The 20714-nt window shown below is 42.4% G+C and overlaps 1 protein-coding gene across 2 annotated transcripts in view; it reads right to left on the reverse strand.

The window, feature by feature from the left end:
- LOC122813347 (putative ferric-chelate reductase 1) overlaps window positions 1–20714 on the reverse strand; it is an 817655-nt gene that overhangs the window by 565112 nt on the left and 231829 nt on the right. For both annotated transcript variants that reach the window (XM_044085613.1, XM_044085612.1), the window contains exon 4: window positions 4124–4218. In XM_044085613.1, the coding sequence (XP_043941548.1) occupies window positions 4124–4218 (95 nt within the window). The remainder of the gene's footprint in view (window positions 1–4123; window positions 4219–20714) is intronic.

The following is a 20714-nucleotide window of genomic DNA, read 5'->3' on the forward strand; positions in this document are numbered from 1 at the left end:
TCACATCAGAGAAGTTTACTTGATTTCTCTAACCATAGGCACTCTTTGCCTTCTTTATTCCTCTGTTTTGTTGTGCCCTGGCCTCACTGAGGGCATTCTTGTTCTTTTATTTGAATACAGTATTCTGTGCTTTCAGGAGCTCATATACCCCACTCATCAGCCAGGGTTTCTGATTTGCCCATGTGGTGATAATGTTGTTGACTGTCACATCATCCACACACTTTGAGATATAGGCCATCACAGACTCTGTATACTCCTCTAGGTCAATGGGATGATTCACTGTAGCCACCTCCTTAAACACATTTCAGTTCATGCATTCAAAGCAATCCTTTGGTGTCAAGACTGCTCCCTCTGACCATCTTTGATGGTTTACTTCTGTTTAACAGTGGTTTGTATGCAGGAACTAGCATAATGGCAAGATGATCCAAGTTACCCAAATATGGATGGGGTACTACCTTATAAGTTAGTTTTGCATTGATGAATACCTTGCCCAGTATGTTCTTCCCTCTTGTTGCGAAGTTCATGTGCTGGTGGTAGCATGGTAGTACAGATTTCAGGTTGGCTTGGTTGAGGTCACCTGTTATTATGTAAGCAAACTCCAGATTCTTGTTCTGCATATCATTTATGGACAGGTAAAGTGGGACCAGTGCCTCACTGGTATTGGCACAGGGAGGGATGTAAATAGTTGTGAGGCTCACACCACTAAACTCCCTTGGCAAGTAGAAGGGTCTAAATTTTAGTGACATGAACTCAGTGTTCTCAAAGCAGTGGGGGGAACCAGCTAGCAGATGGTACATCAGTTGTTGTTTACATAAATACAAACACCCCTCCTCGAGATTTACCACTGAGTGACTGGTTCCTGTCAGATTGAAATAGTGTCATGCCATCCATATTGATTACGCGGTCATTTATGTTGGAGTTTAACCACATCTCTGTAAACACAAGCAAACAACTGTTTCTCACCTTACTTTGCATGGAGAGCTCCAGCTTTATGTAGTCCATCTTATTATCAGGGAGTGAATACTTGCTAGTAGCATAGAGGAAAGTGCAGGCCTGTGAGGGTTAGCCTTGAGTCTGGGAGTTAGACCAGCCCGAGAACCTCTTTTCCTTGATCTTTCACATTTCTTCCTTCTTATATGCATGGTGAAAATCAGATTTACTTGATCAATACATTTTTGGCCATGCTTTAGTATAATTCCCAGTTTGTGGAGTTCTTGAAGTGTATTAGGTCTTATAGGCCTCTCTAGCAATAGCCCATCAAACATACAGCTCGGTGAACTTAAAAATCAAATTTCCAAAAGTCTATCAGCATTACAACTTTGCATACCTTCAGTACTTGCCCCGATTCTGTTTTTTTCCACAGAGTTCAATGTAAAATAAAAGACAAATAATGCACATCTCTGTTGAGCCGAAGCAGATGTTGCCACACAGTGTGCCGCTATTTTTTTTTTTTTTTGCTGTTGTACAAATGGACTGTCTCTGTGGTTGTGCTAGATGCTAATGAGGCAGTCCAGGGGAGAGACATATGTTAATTAGCCATGTGCTTTCCCACCCCCAGAAATACTTCCAAGTAAGTATCTACCTGCTGGGTGATTCATAAACTTAGTCAGACATGTAGATTAGAGTGGGCACTCCTTGCACATCATGGCAGTGAACAAGGCCAAAAGACCATTTTCATCCACTGTGGTAGAGTTAAGTGCAGGGGAGTTTAGCTGCAAGTTAATGTTAGGAGGTAGGTGCATGAGTATATGCAATGGACTGCATGTGTGAGTGGATGTGTGAGTGTGTTTGCCTGGGAGAAAATAGTAGGTGTGCCAGAAGGTAAGTTAAGGGGTGACTTTGTGTGTAACTATGGATGAATGGATGAGCATCTGTGAGGGTGCTCACATGGGGAGATGGCTGTTTTGCTTGTGTATGTGATTGGGGGTGGGGCAACTCTAGACCAGGGGTAACTCTTTGTAGGTGTGTCTGGGTGGTACTTACACATATTGGGAATCAAGGGGGAACACAAGCCACCAAGGATACTTCATATGGCATACCTTGAAGGCACATATTTAAAATTAATGAATGGAACCAATAGACACCAGGGATAAACAGCATGCCTTAAAATGCTCTAAACAAAATTCAAACGCTTTACCCTTCTACCTCCCACAGATGATATTAGTCCTCTGTGCCACCACTAGACACCAGAGATTGACTTATAAAATGAAAAAAAAAGTACAAAGGGAGAAAAGGAGTTAAACCATGCATCCTTGACACAAGAAACCTGTACAATATCTCATTGCACTAACTGATAAGTTAATGCAGCTGGATCTTTATCATCATATATTAAGGATCTTTAGCATTATGCAATGCCTGCCACATTATGTGGCACATGAGGGAGAGGGACAGGAAATGTTAAGTATACCTCTCCAGTTCATAAGAGAACAGCTTTTGGCATAACATGCATTTACTGAAGGAAATGAAATTGAAACTCAAACATCTGGTATTAAGAACTGACTGTAATCATCTTTGAATTACTAGGGCAGGAGCTGCTGTGGTGGCATAGAGAGATAAAGCCCTAACTATGACATAGCCAACCCAGTTTCAATAAGCAGATCAGGCGACTGATGGAGTGTCAAGGGAGGGAGGGAGGGATGGTTATGCCCATACATGGGGGGTGGTTATGTGGGCACTCCTCACACTGATCCATGGTGTTGGCTGGGAACATCATGTTGGGGATGAAGTTGTCCAAAGAGGGGAAAGGGCAGAGGGTATAACTAAGCTGCTGAGGAGGCAGAGCCATACACCACACACCCCATTGCATGTCTGCCCTCCTGGATGCAACCACAAAGGCTACAATTGGAGGAGAGAATAACTGGATAGGCTTAAAGAGTAAAAAAAAAAAAAACAGGCAGATGGTGGCAGCCAAGACACCTGGGGCACCCTTAGGTTCCATAACTGGCCTCAGCTATATCAGAATTAATTTGGATGGGGGTATGGAGAAGATGGCAGACGCAAAACAGATGTGAGGCACTGGGTAGGAAGCCTATATGGAAAAGTGCTCCAAAAGGAGTCTTCAGGTACTGAAGGGCAGGAATTGTTTTGGGGTACTCAGGTAAGGCAGATCCTACTGTAGGGTTGCCACCTTTTCAAATGGCCAAAGTGGGGCATTTTCGGGACACACCACATTTTACAGGCCGACACATACCCACAGTCAGTACAAAGGATAGAACTTAATTTTTTGCCTAAATAAAAGCTTATTCTTGTAGCAGTTTAGTTGCTTATTCTGTTTCTTGTAACATTTAGGTATTTTAGATACAGAAATAACTATTTTATGCAACTATTACATAAAATATGGGACATAATTATGTCCTACAATCTCAGGACATTTGCCATTTTTAATATTTTTTTGTCAGGACACAACTGCCCAAAGAGGGACTGTCCCTCGCAAAGTGGGGCAGGTGGTAACCCTATCCTACTGTGGTGAAGTAAAACAGTGCTACACTGCAAGCAGCTGAGTGTTGGGGGTGTAAGCATTTCCCTCACAGTATCAAGGTACTCCTCCTGTGATGTCACTCAGCACATCAATGGAAGGTAAGGTTATATGAGAAACCCACTCAGAGCCACAGTACCATCACTCCTCACTTGCCCTGTCCCACTTACAGTGGGTGGTGTTTCATACTCTTTAGAACCTACATAAGGGAAGTGGAGGACCCCTCCCAACTGTACAGCTTTCTCAGAAAAGAGACCCTTCCAATGTGGGTAACTGGATGGAGCAAACAACTGAGGTAAGAATATCAGTGAGCTGGTAATGCAATTTATTTGTGAAGACATTGTCTAGATGACAGTAGAATCAGAAAAGTAAGAAGAAAAACTGAGAAATATGAATCTCCCCATAAGAAATAGCTGTTTAGGTTTTACTGCAGTCCAATAATCCCTACAGACTGTTTATACAGGGACTAATAATGAAGCAGCGATGCATACAACAAAGATGGCACTTTGCTATATTTATATCTCATTACTGAAAGTGAGATCCTGTTTCCTTTTATACACATCATTTCCTATTATTCATACGTGCACCTGTTTCTTTTTGTAGGCATTAAATCTTATTTTTCTTAAGGGACAAACAGAGACTACTTACAAAAACTGCACATGAGGTGGAGCATCTCTAGGTGAATTCCAGATTACTTCGATTTTTCCTTTCTCAGAAGAACTTGTATGACTGACCGCTGAATTCTGTGAAAAGTCAGTAAGTACATATACACATGTAAATGTGTAAATTACGCAGCTATAAAAAAGCATTCAGAAATTCTGCAATGTCAGTTTTGAAACATGCTACATGACCATAACTTATTTTAAATAACCTTAACCTGAGAAATGCATGCATAAGAAAAATGACAAGGCATTAAAAATATATAGCAAAAAATTACAAAGCATTAAAGAATATATAGCAAGAAATACTCAAGTATACTGTATAGTCCTGTAAGGCATCTCATAGCGTGGGTTATAGAGAGACATAGCAACACCTCAAATAAAGTCATACAAATGCATACTGCAGTAAGATGAGCAGATAAACCACCAGTAACCCATATCATGCCATGCTTTATCACCTAAAACTAGGGCTCCAATTCTAGCCTTCATAAGCTTAAGTGTACTCTGCCTAATTGTGAACATTTTAATGTGATTAGAAAGAAATATGTAATAAATCCAAAAATACTTCATGGTGCAGCATTCTCTCTTCTCCAACTTACATCTACCTATCCATCAATCTCAAAGCAGATATGATTAAATATATACATATGTACCAGGGGTATAGGGGTGCATCCCCTTACAGTGGAACAGTCAGGGGGCTTGCCTACCTGTAAAAATGCTTCTGATGTTAAAAGTGAGTTTTGCAGTTTGCTGTGTTTTTTTCTTTTTTTCGTGCTAAATGCAGTTAAATTTTCAAAGCTGTATGGCTTGTAGTATGAAATCTCAAACTTCTAATAGGGCCTTTAAAAGTACACCTTTGTATTCAAATATGGAGTTTTCTCAGCATGGTAGACTAACTACGATGTATGATTTCCAACTGTAGTTTACCATGGTCCATGCTTACTACTTTAGATTGGTCCAAATAAACATCAGCAAAATGAAGGCTGTTTCATTTTTAGCCACTCTGCACCAGGTTTCAATTTATCTAAGCAAATGAGAGCAGTGCTGTTGTATCAGGGGCAACATAACATATTTATTATATTTTTAATAAGAGTCATTTTAAAATAAAAATAACTTGCTTCAGATCAATTAAGGGTTATGCTTATCTGGAGCCAGGGATGTAGCCAGAAATGTATATTTTGTACTTAAACCTTATGCTGTTGCCTCTACCACCTCATTTAAAAAATGTACTCAACTCTGAAAATGCTTCCTCGGTACACCTCAGAAGGGGATACTATTTTCAGCTGTTGCCACTTGTAAACATAAAAATGCTGTTTTAGAGGCATAGTCTTCTTAGGAAAGCATGTTTTGTATTGCACTGTACAGAACAGAACAGTTGGACAGTTCTAAACACCATGTACTGTTTTAACTGTAAAGTTTCTGAGAGATGCCCAGAAAAAAATATACTCAATTGAGTGCAATGAGCATGTCTAGCCAAACCCTTGTCTGGAGCTAATTAAAATGCCCCTAACCTGACCCACAAAAAAAGAAATTATGTACTCACCATAACATTCCATGTTTGTTGTCATTGATCTCGCCTTCCTTCTTGCTGTTTGGGTTCAGAGCCGATCCTCGGCTCCGACTCAGCCATATACTATAGCTCAAGAGCTTTTACTGGCTCGAGGCTAGACCCTATCCTAGCATGCCTAGCGGTAGTTACCCAGATCTCATTTGTGATAACCTAGAACTAGACCATACAAATAGACCAGAGATATCCTCTACTTTACATATCAGGTGACACCTACAGATAAAGGTGTAACCCCTCCACAAAAGTAATAGAAGTACACTGATACTAACCATAAGGTATGGTATAAAGGAAACCCAGACAGTATAACCAATAAAAACAAGGGATTCCTCTCAATCCTCCAGGAAGGGGGAAGGAGGGTGGGACGCAAGAAGGAAGGCGAGATCAAGGACAACAAACATGGAACATTATGGTGAGTGCATAACTTCTTTATGTTATGTTGTCCATATCTCACCTTCATTCTTGCTGGTTGGGACAGTGTCCCCAGCACCTGATTCTTGGGTGGCTCACTGGAAAAATCTCTTCAGGACCGTGGAACCAAAAGATGCTCTGTTCTGGGAGGCCACATCTACTTTGCAATGAATGATAAAGGTATGAGGATTAGCCCAGGTAGCTGCTGCACAGATCGAATCCAAAGGCAGTCTGGCTTGAAAGGCAATAGAGGTAGCCAAGGCCCTTGTTGAGTGCCCTTTAATTTTCCCTGGAAGTTTATGTTTATGCAACTCGTAGACATGTTTTATAGTGTCTGAAAGCCACTTTGATAAAGTCACCTTTGAGACTGCACAACTTTTTTTATTGTCCGCAAAGGATATGAACAATTGGTCAGATTTTCTAAAGTCCTCAGTCCTGTGTAAATAGAAACATAACTGTCTATGAACATCCATTTGATGGAGCTTATACTCTGCCTTGTTGCCATGACTGGGGAAGAACACAGGAAGCTCTATGGATTGATTCAAATTGTAGTCAGAACATACCTTGGGTAAGAATGAGGGGTTGGTTCTGAGAAAACCCAATCCTTATGGAAAATCAAGTATGGGGGATGAATAGATAAGGCCTGTAATTCTGAAACCCTTCTAGCTGAGGTAACTGCCACCAAGAAAAGGGTCTTCCCAGTTAGAAATGTGTGTGGACAAGAAGCAGATGGTTCAAAGGGAGAAAAAATCAGAGCGTCTAAAACTAAATTTAGATTCCCGGGGGGGAGAGGTTCTCTTATTGGAGGTCTTAAGAGGGTAGTACCTCTTAGGAATGCCTTGCATAACCTATGGGACATGATACTGGACCCCATTTCTCCCATATGGAAATTAGAAATGGCAGCTAACTGAACTCAGATAGTAGCTGCAGCTGCTCCTCAGTCAAAGGTTTCAGCAAGAAATTCAAGAATTTTTGAAATTGGAGCAGTAAAGGGATCAAGCTGATTTTTGTTTGCCCAACAGGAGAATCTCTTCCATTTACTAGCATAAAGTTTCCTAGTACTGGGCTTATGGGAGGAAATCGAAATATGTTGAACTACCGGAGAAACATCGGGAAGCCTGGCTAAGACCGGAAGTGTAGAAACCAAGCTGTGAACTTGAGAGTTTGAATGGAAGGATGGGGAGCCCCCGACTGATGCATCAGAAGATCTGGAACTGGGTCCAGGATCCAAGGCTCCACATGCAGGTGAGGCCAAAGGAATGGGAACCATATCTGATGAGGCCAGTAAGGAGCAATGAGGATTAGCTTGCAACCCAATGACTGTGCTTTCTGAAGCACCTTGGGGATCAGGTGGAAAGGCGGAAAGCAGTCCCAGGAGCCAGTCATGAACAAGTGCGTCCCTGGATGACTGTCCCGGTGGTGGGACTAGGGCAAAGTAGCTGCTGAATTTGTTGTTGAGGGGGGTGACAAACAGATCGCAGCATGGCTGGCTCCATTTGCGAAAAATCAAGTCCGCAACTTCTTGTTTCAGGAACCATTCATAAGGCATCAGGATAGCCCGACTGAGCTTGTGCGTTATCACATTGGATTTCCCTGGGATGTGCACTGCAACCAGAAAGCGTTGGGAAGACATCACCCATTGCCAAAGTCTTAGAGCCTCCTGACACAAGGGGTAAGATCTGGTTCCACCCTGTTTGTTGATGTACCATACTACCGACATATTATCCATCTGAATTGCTATAGTCCCTGTAGGTAGAGAGTCCTGAAGTGCTTGCAACACCAGAAGCACTGCTCTCATCTCCACGACACTGATGTGCAAGTGGTACTCGTGTTCCTGCCAAGTCCCTTGAACAGTCTGTCCCGGATAATGCCCCCCCACCCTATCTGGGTAGTGTCCGTGGTCACTGCGGCTACAGGTTGGGGGGTAGAAATGGCCTGCCTACTGTCACCACAGGGGAGTGAATCCACCACTCCAGATCCTTTCTGCAGGATTCCATGATAAGAATCTAATGTGACATGAGTAAATCCTGGAACAGCCATTGTTCAAATAGAAGCCACTGTAGAATTCTCATATGGAAGCGAGCCATAGGGACCAGAGTGATTGCTGCCGCCATAGAACTCAGGACCTTGAGGACAAATCTTACTTGAATTCTCTTTTGTGTGAACAGCATGACAACTTGGTGACAGATCGTTAATACTCTTTCTTGAGGCAGCATTGCTATCATGGCCCTTGTGTCTAAATCTGCCCCTATAAAAGTAATATATTGACAAGGCAACAAGGCAGATTTTTCATAGTTTATGGTGATCCCAAGTTGAGAACAAGAGTGAATTGTGGCTTCCCTTGCTCTGATTAGTTGATGCTCTGTGGTGGCAGTAAGGAGCCAGTCGTCTAGATATGGAAACACCCGGAATCCTTGATGCCTCAGGTGAGCCGCAACTACTGCCATGAATTTGGTGAACACCCTGGGGGCTGTGGTGAGACCAAAGGCCAGTGCTCTGAACTGATAGTGACTGGCTCCCAGGAGAAAGTGTAGATATCTCCTTGACCGTCTGCCCATCTTTATGTGGTAGTATGCATCCTGGAGATCGATAGAGCACATCCAATTGTCCTGTCCCAGAAAATGAAGAATAGACTGCAGTGTTACCATCTAGAACTTTGCTTTCTTGACTGACTTGTTCAGCCTGCTGAGATCCAAAATGGGTCTCCAGTCCCCTGTTTTCTTTGGAACTAAAAAGAACCCTGAGTAAGTTCCAGATCCAATTTGGTCTGTGGCGACTTCCTGGATGACTCTTTTTCTTGGCAAACCTTGAACCTCTAGGTTTGCTTGATCCTGAAGACTGGGTGGAACATCTGCGATAGAGTGCTGTCTTTTTGACAGAGGAAGTTGGGAGAAGGGGATATTGTAACCTCCAGATATTATTGATAGTACCCATGTATCTTCTGTGATTGTCTGCTAGGCTTTTGGGTACAAGGATAATCTCCTCCCAACTGTCTCCAGAGTTGGACAGTCGGACCTCCCTTTAGGAGCGCTGGAAGGGTCTACCAGAGACTGTATCTCTGTTGCCCTGATTCTGCGGACCCCCCCATGCCGTGAGGTCGGCATCTTCCATTGTTATTTCCCCCTCTGCCCTGGGAGAAAAATCTCCATGTGTGTCAGGTGAAGCTCCCTGTGATTTATGGAACCACATTTTCCCGCTCTTCTGGCCTTTAGGTTAGGGCCTAGACGGAGCAGATAAATGTACTCCCACGGCAGAGAGAGTTTTGCTATCCTGTTCACACCTGGTAAGAGTCTCTTTTACCTGAGGCCCAAACAAGGACGAGCCATCAAAGGGGGCGTTGGTAAAGGAAGACTTGAAGGGCTCCACAAAATGACAAAGGTGCATCCAGGACTGTGTGCATAAGGCTACTCCTGTGCTTGCCGCCCTGCTCATTCCATTGGCTGCGTAAGACATTAGCCACATAGAGGAGTTAACCACTGAAGTCAAGGTCATAAGCTGAGAAGACACCTTGTCTGAGGCTCCAACAGCTGTAGGATCCTGTAAGGTATCTCCTAACTCTTTGAGGAGATCCCTTTGAAGCCTTGTAAAGTGGGACAAATAGTTCAGTGACCTGAGTGTAAAGGTCACTGAAGAAAACATACGCTTCCTTTATCTGTCCATTGTATGAGACTCTTTATTCGGCGGATGGACAGATGAAAAAGTTTCCGCTAATTCCTTCTTGGTGGCTGCTGCCACCACCATAGCATCAATGGGAACACCTTTAGATAAGAAGAGTCTGTCTTCAGGGGCTGTAATGAATTTATTGGGCCTCTGCGGAACTGGTTCCATCATGCCTGGAGAGCTCCAAGCCTTCTGACTCACTACGTGCAATAGTGGGTCGAAAGGAGGAGATACCCAAGTGATGGAGGATCAGGAACCGAATGCATCCTCCGAGGGACCTCTTCCAAGGGATGCTCAGAGGAGGTTTTGGAAGAGGTGGGATCACCCAATGGGGTGTCCTGGAGCATGGGTTCCCTGCAGTCGAGGTGGAGGGGAGGTTCGGAGGTGGACACTGGCACTGAAGGCAAAGGAGCCAATGGAGCTGAGGGTGGAGCTGTCTCAGCAGACAGCATGCTCCTCATCACCTTGAAGGCATCTCGGTCATGACCTGAAAAAATCTCCGGCTCTGAAGAAGCTGGAGACTTCCTCCAAACCAAGGGCAATGGCTCCGAGGCCAATGTAGGAGACAAGCTGACCTGCGCCAAAGCTCCGAGAGGATGAGTAGGGTCGGTCAAGGGTCCGATGCTGCTCCCCCCTCCCAGATCCCTTGATAGAAGGAGGTATCGAGGAGATCAGAATGGTAGTTGGAACTGAAAGACTGGGGGGGGTTACTGGAACCTACGGTTCCACCACTACGACTTCCATACACTCCGGCTCCAAACTCAGAGGAGTCGGAGGAGGAATTGAGACAGGTGTTGTTTGGGCTGTCAGCACCACTTCAATCTGGGATGGGCCCGAAAGTATTTTGACTAATGCTGGTGTCCTAAGAAGCCTCTTTACCACTCTCTCCATATCATCATCCGATAGGCTCCTGGATGACCGAGAGGAATGGGTTGAAGATCGGTGACTGCCCGCCACAGATTGTAATAATGGAGACTGTGGAGCAGACCACACTGGTTCCAAGGCAGGAGACCTGGAACGCTTGTGAGACCTTACTAGCTCCAAAAACACAGATGAAGCCGTAGATGAAAGTGTCTTATCGGAACCGACAGTCGGGTCCGACTTAGTTTGTGGCTTGCCCTTCTCTTTAGACGGGTCTGAACTCGGAGCTGAAGAGGATGAAGGCTTGACCTTTTCCGATTGTTTTGCTGGCTGAGTCCCCTCCATAGCAGCATCAAAGGGGACCTTCAGTAAACCTCTTAAGATTAATCTGTTTCTTCTCTCCTGCAGGACTTGTGAACTAAAAGCATGGCAGACAGAGCATGAATCCTACAGGTGAACAGGTCCTAAACAATATATGCAAGTCATGTGCCCATCCGTAAGGGACATCTTTTGGCAGCACGAGTCGATTCCTTGGCAGTATCTTTGGACATAATACAGAAAAGCACTAAGTAAGGCTATAAACTACTGACAAGATAACTATCCAAAAACAGACAAAAATATATATATATTTTTTTTTTAACAGACAGCAAAGCAGAGAAGGGGGGAGCCTTAAGTTAAACGGCGAACTCCCTACCTAAGGAGAGCCTCTAACTTCAACAGCAACTCCTTAAAAGTTAAAGAAGGTAGAAAAAAATGAAGAACCCTCTAAGTTAAATGGGTCTAGAAGAGAAAAAAGGGCCAGAGAGAAAAACGGTTAGTCTCCAACAAATGCAAGTCACTCGGACGGGATAGCGAAGGTATAACAGGTATTAATAACTAGTTAGAGAGATAAATAAGAAGATTTATTTCATCAAGAGTAACAAATAGAAAAAAAACACTTAGCCTGAGCCAGTATCCGCAATCTCGATGCTGCAAGCGGCAAATGAGATCTGGGTAACTACCGCTAGCCATGCTGGGATAGGGTCTAGCCTCAAGCCAGTAAAAGCTCTCCAGCTATAGTATATGGCTGAGTTGGAGCTGAGGATCAGCTCTGAACCCAAACAACAAGAACAAAGGTGAGGCATGAGCAACATAACATTGACAGTTATCTTGCTGCAAATCAGCATAACTTCTCTTCACACCCTGCCCCACAGTGATATGGCAGGTGCAACATAACAAAAATTCCCTTAAATTAAGATGAAAGCCAGGAGGAGATGTTACAGAAGGGTAGAAAGGTATTCAGGCAGGGAATAGAAGACAATAAATGGCTAAATAATACAGCATATAGGACTAAACAACATAACATACATCATTGCTACATAGTGTTAATATGTAATGCAAACAGTCTGGGAAGCAAGAGATTAAAGTTCAGGCAGTGAAAGAGGATGGATGTTGCTGGTATTACAGAATCAAGACACAAAGGCAATATAGGGAGGTACACCAATAGTCTGACATGTTCCAGAATGACAGAGGAGGGAGGAGTGGAGGTTGATCAGTGATCTAGATAAAGAATTACATCACATGAGAGAAGGAGGAGGAGAAACACAGTCCCATGAAAGGGGTGAAGGAGACATCAGGTTAAGAGTCTAGGGTAAGTACTCCAGTACTTAAGGGGGAAGAAGGGGAATCACTGCTGGATCAGTATAGTGTGTTGGACCTCAAACACACTGCAGTAGAAAGATGAAAGACACAGACAAAAAGAATAAATGAGTCAGTTAGGAGGAATAGAGATACTCATGAGGTTCTGAATCTGTAAAGAGTACTTTGGAAGATTCTGACGTTCAAGGTAGAGAAATGTAAGCTGACGGAGATCTTGGGCAAACAGTGGTTCAGCAAGTGGTGCAGAACTGTATCAGAAAGTATAGAAATCTGAATGAAGTCTTATCCAAGAGGAAGTGGTAAAGGTGTTGAGATGAAGATGCCATTGGTGAACAGCAATCAAGCCACTGTCTGGTACGATAACAACACAAAGAAACAAAGATGATATGTGGAGTTTTATAGGAGAGTGAGCTGGGAAGACAGAGGGAAAATGAATTAGGAGTCTGGAGACCAATGGAGAGAGTAACTAAGATATGGGAGTAGACAGACACAGTGAAAGAGAAGCAGGAGGCTGACAGAGAATTTGTTGTCTTAAGGGATAACAAAGCAGAAGGACAAAATGGACTGCCTTTTGGAGCTGAAAAAACACAGGCATGTGAGCTGGAAAGAATAAGAATCCTGCAGCTGTTCAGCGAAAAGCAGTTCAAGCTCAAGCTTTGGTACAAAAGTTGGCTTCAAGTAATTTAGAGGAAAATATAAGTCAAATGTGCTCAGAGTTGATTAAAATAAAAAGAGGTCGGAAAAATGGAAGAAGCTTAAAACAGCTATTCAGATGAACTGATAAAACTGTAAAAATCAGACATCAAATGAAGAAAAGGTTGGATGAGAATGAGACTGCTTTACTAAAACTTTCTTCACTAGTTCTGATTGCACGTGAGAAGGGAAAATTGTATGCATCTGGGAAACTTAATGTTTGTGGAATCACCTTTGCTGACAGCTTTAGCTACAGCTGTGTGCTAATAGGGTCTAATCAGTATGTATATATATATATATATATATATATATATATATATATATATATATATATATATATATATACACAAGGATATAGTATCCTTGTCACAAAGACCGAGTTTCCTTGTCAGGACAGAGTATCCTTCTCAGTAATGAAAGTATATTCTAATAAAATATAAAGAAAAGAAACAGAGGATTCCTTCACTGTGAATGTGGGTGACCCTAATTATAATTGCAGATCTATCCCTTTGGTATGAGAGTGGGTTTTTATAATGGGTGCCAGTCATACCTCAACCTCTTAGTGCAAGAAATATGGACAAAGCCCTGAAAAATCGGGGGGGGGGACAAAAGGCCAAAAATAGGGACATATTGTAAATATTTCTCTTATAAACTTTGAAAGTCACTAGAGTAACAGGGTTCATTTTAACATACATTTTCTGAAGGATTTGTAGTCTGAATCTTATATGTATGTCATTATTTAGTGACTTCAATCCTCAGATCATTCAAGTGATTTGCCAAAAAAACACACATTTTATCAGGAACAGACCAAAAACGTGACCCAAAAATCTGGACATTCTGCAAAAATCAAGACAATTGAGAGGTATGGTGCCAGTACAAGTGGTTTTAAAGAGAAGGAGTATAAGAATCCAGGCAGGCACATGTTTAATAAGTATGGAAGAGACAGTTGTAGTTATTTTGTAAAAGGGTCTGAACTCATGACTGTGATAGCACTTTACAGAAAAAGGAACTGTTGATGGGAACATTTTAGAAATTCTAAAAAACATAGACTAAAACAGAAAGGTAATAAGGTACCTACCTCTTATTGGTCAGTTTTTAATGTCTGGCAAGAAGAATCTAGAAATAAGGAAAAGGAATCTACAGCTAGAAGCTTAAAATATAACTCAGCTTGATTAAAGACACAGCTGCAGGCAGCAAATAGAACAGTAAATAACACTACAAAAATGTGCAAATGAGAAATCCCACTCCTGGGGTATGTAAATATTAAGAGAGAGAAATTATCAGTCATGCAGCCAGAATCACTATAATGATGACGACTGGCCTCTGTTACCTTCTGCACCCCCACCAACTTATGACCCACCCGTGCCTCAAGAAGCTGACAATTATCCCTCGCCAAGACGGCAGTTGGTGGTGACTTTTGCAGAAACAGCCATAACTTCCCAAAATACAGCCCAAGCTATTTTCTGCACTTCCAGTAAACCCTCTGGGACAGGTTATAATACTAGCCTTTATCATCATCAGCAGCATTCAGTCCCTGCAGTACCACCTTTCCACCTTCAGACCAAATGTTAATGCATATAGCTAATAAAGGGAAACAACTGTACCACAGACATAAATACAGAACAAATGTTAAACATGGTAAAGTTAAAAAGATTTTCTAATAAGAGTTCATCAGCAAAAACTATCACTTTGTGTAAGATTATGCACATTATTACTCAATGACTAATTGTTACAGATGGAGGAATATAAGTGGTGACTCATTGCAAGGTAAACTGCAGGAAAAGAGACAGACTGAGTCTTCTACTATACTGATATATCTTCCACACCAATACACCCCTTATGAGAAGTACAAAACTCCACAGCAGCCTCAGATAGTGAGGCCAAACCTACTATAAGTGTAGTACAACCATGGACTGCAGTGGATATTTAAACCATTGTAGATTCTCTCCCTCCTATTCAAACGTACTCAGCAAAATATGCAAACATGTAAGAAGGACATGTGCAGTTGCAAAACCATACCATCAGAGACATAAGAGCGGTATTAAAAGCCTCCACACCTGATATTCTTAGGAAAATATAAGATAAAGCTAACATAGGTGATAACTTTCCAAAACATACAGATAATGGATTTCTAGCTGCAAGAAATAATCTCATAAAAGCCATTACCACAATTTGCCCCCTACCCATAAATGGGCAACAATAAAAGCTATTGTGCAGAAAAAGAATGGATCTTTACATGCATATTTGCAGCACATGATAGATGCATTTGAAGCCTTCTCTGGACATCCAGAACCTACAGAAGGTGCAGCAGCCAGCGGGTTCTCAGCAGCTTTTGTAGAGGGCTTGTTGCCACTAATACAAGAACAGATTAAAAAAGAAAGGGTAATTGTGAGGTGGAGTTCAGGGAAGAGTTAAGACAGGCACTGGGTGGCAGTAAAGAGTTAACAAATAGCTGGGTAACTACAGCAGAGCTAGTAAGAGATATGGCTAGAAAGGTGTTTGGTGTGACATCTGGAAAGAGGAAGGAGGACAAGGAGACCTAGTGGTGGAATGAAGAAGTACAGGAGAGTATACAGAGAAAGAGGTTAGCGAAGAAGAAGTAGAATTGTCAGAGAGATGAAGAAGTAGACAAGAGTATAAGGAGATGAGGTGCATGGCAAAGAGAGAGGTGGCAAAGGCTATCGATAAGGCGTATGAAGAGTTGTATGAAAGGTTGGACACTAAGGAGGGAGAAAAGGACCTGTATCGATTGGCTAGACAGAGGGACCGAGCTAGTAAAGTTGTGCAGCAGGTAAGGGTGATAAAGGATAATGACTGAAACTTACAAGTGAGGAGAGTGTGTTGAGCAGATGGAAAGAGTACTTCGAGGGGCTGATGAATGAAGAGAATGAGAGGGAGAGAAGGTTGGATGATGTGCGGATAGTGAATCATGAATTGCAGTGGATTAGCAAGGAGGAAGTAAGGATAACTATGAAAAGGATGAAGAATGGAAAGGTTGTTGGTCCAGATGACATACCTGTGGAAGCATGGAGGTGTTTAGGTGAAATGGCAGTGGAGTTTGTAACTAGATTGTTTAATGAAATCTTGGAAAGTGGGAGGATGCCTGAGGAATGGAGAAAAAGTGTTGTGGTACCGATTTTTAAGAATAAGGGTGATAAGCAGGAAAATTATTGTCTGTGGGACCTGAGTATTCAAGCTCCTATGCAGAGGAGGAAAAATGTCCATGAATAAAATACCCTAGGGAAGCCAACAACAAATGGATGACCAGGTAGGCTGCCTTAATAAAGGTACGGTGGGATGTCGGTGAAGAAGCTGGGCTACCGGTAAAGCCTTGAGAAAGGCTGTGCGTACCCGAGCGCTTGTGGTTGAAGGCTGAGTAAAGCCTTTAGAAAGGCTTCATATGCAGGTCGTAGTTCCGGCTGGTCAGGTCGCCTAGTGAGAGGAACCGCTAGTGTGGCAGCTAGAAATCAAAGATGAAACACACAGAAAAAACAGGCAAAACAATGTAAATGTGGCTCAGCTAAGGAGCTCTGCTCGCCGTGGTGGCAAAAAATCAATGTAGTCGAAGTTCAGATTCTAGAAGGTCGTACTTTATTGAAGTAAAAAGTACCAGAAGTACAATCACCATCGAAGCGTAGTTCCTTAATGGAAAGAGTGATCCAGAGGATTTCCTTTTATAAGAGTACCTGGGGGTGTGTCAGTGGGAGCCAATCAAGTGTGGGTGAAAAAACCTTTATTGTGATTGGGCACGACAACTTGACATCACACCTTACAATCTGATAGGTTAGATACCCTGAGCCAGCTCATTTGTGGCTAGTAGAATCACTCTAAACCTACAATAGTGGAGTTCGGAGATTAGCTAAGATTAGCTAAAAAATGTAGTTAACTAAAAATAGTCTTGCTGGAAAAAAAAATCAACCCTTGCTGGTAAAATACATTGTTAGGCTACACTTTTCGAAATCTTCATCAGGATGGTGGACGACCTAAAAGAGCATAATAAGCAAAGCCGAGCGTACTAGAGAAATAGCAACAACATGTATGTAAAATAACATGTATGTAAAATAAGAAACAGGCTAGAAAACCAAAAAATAAGACCAACAAATAAGAACCAGGCTGGATATCCAAAAAATAAGATACAGAAACTAAAAAGAGAAACAAAATAGTGAAAAATTCTTAAATAATGGATATCAATAGAAACTAATGTATTAAGATATGGAACTGAATGAGGACTGTTAATTAAAAAAAACAATCTTAAAAAGGCACTGATATTTAACCTGAAAAACTAGAAAGACACGGAAAAAAAAAAAGTAATACTGAACCATTGTAGAAAACATGAAAGACATGAAAGACAAAAATATATATATAGATGAACCATTGACCAAAAACCAATGAGTCCAAATTTGCCAGGGGAAGTATCAGACCATGGGCTGGAGGTAGACTGGTGAGATCAAAACTGGCTGTCGCACAAAAGGTAACAAGGTGATGTACAGAGCTGTAGTAACTACAGAGGGATTAAACTGATCAGTCACAGCATGAAGTTATGGGAAAGAGTAGTGGAAGCTAGGTTAAGAAGGGAGGTGATGATTAGTGAACAGCAGTATGGCTTCATGCCAGGAAAGAGCACTACAGATGTGATGTTTGCTCTGAGAGTGTTGGTGGAGAAGTACAGAGAAGGTCAGAAGGAGTTGCATTGTGTCTTTGTGGAGTTAGAGAAAGCATATGACAGGGTGCCTAGAGAGGAGTTGTGGTACTGTATGAGGAAGTTGGGAGTGTCAGAGAAGTATGTAAGAGTGGTACAGGATATGTACGAGGGTAGTGTGACAGCGCTGAGGTCTGCGTTGAGAATGACGGATACGTTTAAGGTGGAGGTTGGATTACATCAAGGATCAGCTCTAAGCCCTTTCTTATTTGCAGTGGTGATGGACAGGTTGACAGATGAGATCAGACAGCAGTCCCAGTGGACTATGATGTTTGCAGATGACATTGTGATCTGTAGTGAGAGTAGGGAACAGATGGAGGAGACCCTGGAGAGGTGGAGATATGCTCTAGAGAGAAGAGGAATGAAGGTCAGCAGGACTAAGACAGAATATATGTGTGTGAATGATAGGGAGGATAGAAGAATGGTGAAGATGCAGGGAGTAGAGGTGGTGAAGGTGGATGAGTTTCAATACTTGGGATCAACAGTTGAGAGTAATAGTGAGTGTGGAAGAGAGGTGAAGAAGAGAGTACAGGCAGGATGGAGTGGGTGGAAAAGAGTGTCAGGAGTGATTTGTGACAGACGAGTGCCAGTAAGAGTGAAAGGGAAGGTCTACAAGAGGGTAGTGAGACCAGCTATGTTATATGGGTTGGAGACAGTGGCATTGACAAAAAGGCAGGAGTTAGAGCTTGACGTGGCAGAGTTGAAGATGTTAAGATTTGCACTGGGTGTGACGAGGATGGACAGGATTAGAAATAAGTATATTAGTGGGTCAGCCCAGGTTGGAAGGTTTGGAGACAAAGCCAGAGAGGCAATATTACGTTGGTTTGGACATGTGCTGAGGAGAGATGCAGAGTACACTGGGAAAAGGATGCTAAGGATGAAGCTGCCAGGTAACAGGGAAAGAGGAAGGCCTAAGACAAGGTTTATGGATGTGGTGAGAGAGGACATGCAGGCGGTTGGTGTGACAGCAAGATGCAGAGGACAGGAAGAAATGGAAATAGTTGATCCGCTGTGGCGACCCCTAACTGGAGCAGCCGAAAGAAGAAGATTAAAAAAGGGTTTTTGAATTGGTCAAGCTTAGGCATCCATAAAACTGCATATCAAGCATAATATGTAACCAATAATATACTTAGGGAAAAAGGAAGAAAAGAAAAAGTTAGTAGCCATTCAGCTCCAGGAGATCAATACTGACTCCTGAGGGTGGGGTAGGGGAAGAAGAAATTGTGGAGAAGATGTAGATTCTGATTCTTTCATCAATCCCCCAAACAGTATCAGCAAAATTATCATCCCCTAACTCACCACCATCACTGCAAGGTGCACTACATTTAACTGATTGTTTTAATTGTGGTCAAACAGGCCACTGGCAAAAAGAATGTCCATTAGCTGTACAGCAAGCAAATTTGCCAAATGCTCAAATATCACATCAACGTGAAAGAAACTGTCTTGTATGGAATACTGCTTGGCAGCCACCGATGTGGCAGCAAACTCATTAGGACAGCCATGAACAGGAATCATATTTATTTCCCCTGGTGCAGATTGATCAAGATGGTTCTTTAGTCAATGTTAGAGTACAAAATACATCTAACCCATTTCTTGTAGATACAGGAGCTACTAGATCTCTTTTTATTCCAACAAATGCCAAACACCTTCCACTTTCTAAACACACAATTCAGTGTGTAGATGTGTCTGGATGTCCTGTAGATTATCCAGAAACAAAACCTCTTTCTATTCAACTTGTCATCTAAAAGATCAGTATACTATTATTGTAGAGAATTCAGCTCCTTTAAATCTCTTACTCGAGATTTAATATGTAAACTTAGATGTACTGTTTATTACACACTTGATAGTGTAGTTTTAGATGCTCCTAATGAATTTTTCTCCTTATATTCAAATACTGTCTTTTCAGATGACGATGCCTGTTTTGTTGTTAAACATCAGAAAATAATGCAGAAAATATTGGCATGGAGGAATTAAATGTTATCCCTCTGCAGCTCTGGTCTACTCATGAGAATGAGGTAGGGCTCAGAACCTGAACTTATAATATTCAAACCTTGTGAGCACCTGCCCATAGGTTCATAGGTTGGTACTAGGCTATCTGCCCGAACGCATTTATAAGTCTAGCCAGAATGTGTTGGCTTTCGCCGCCCCCTTAGATTAGTTCCCTGTGCCTCTGTCCAGCAGAGCCAGTGAAGTTATCCCCGGGGTAAACTTTCTGTTTCCCATCCACTCGTCAAGGTTTCTTTTGAAGAGTGTTAGCGAGGAGCTCTGCCTAATGTAGATTGGAATCTTGTTCCAAAGTATGGGAAGTCTCTGGGACAGGAATCTATCCCTCCAGCATGTCCTATTTATTGTTGTGGTGATGTTTAGATCCCTAGAGCGTGTGGCTCAAGGAGATAAGGTTTTCTTTAGGTGGAGCATGTCCATCAATTCTGGGTTGGACATGGCCTTGTATGTCAGGCAGAGATCACCTCCGAGTAGGCGGTATGCAACAGAGTACAGCTGGAGTTTCTTCAGTCGAACTGCATAGGGCATCTGTTTGAGGCCAGTGATCCTCTTGGTGAGGTACTTCTGTGGTCTTTCCAGCTGTTGCAGGTGTCTTATAAGGTACATCCCAAATGGGGCATTGTACTCTATGATGGGTCTGATGAGTGATGAGTAGAGGGGCACAATCACCTCTTTTGAGCTGGATGCGAACCCTTTTGTGATTAGGTGGCCCATGTAGATGGATTTTCTAACCACTTTGGCAATGTGATTATCAAAGGTGAGATTACGATCTACTTGGGTCCCCAGATCCTTTATTACATCTTCCGTATTTAGGGGACTATCACCTATGTGATAGTTTGTGGGTACTTTGTTTTTTTCAAAGGGGATGGCTATGCACTTTTTGGCATTTAGCTTGAGGCCATGATTTTGACACCAGGTATCCATCTCAGTGAGACCATTTTGGAGGATGTCTGTGTCAGCCAGAGAGTCAATTATAGCCCCTAGTTTGCAGTCATCTGTGAACTTGGTCAGCCATAGTCCTCCTGTGCTTGCCTGCACCTCTGAGAAGTA

This window comes from Protopterus annectens, chromosome 10.part0 (assembly GCF_019279795.1).
Source record: "Protopterus annectens isolate FY-2018-M chromosome 10.part0, PAN1.0, whole genome shotgun sequence".
Taxonomy (NCBI): Eukaryota; Metazoa; Chordata; order Ceratodontiformes; family Protopteridae; genus Protopterus; species Protopterus annectens.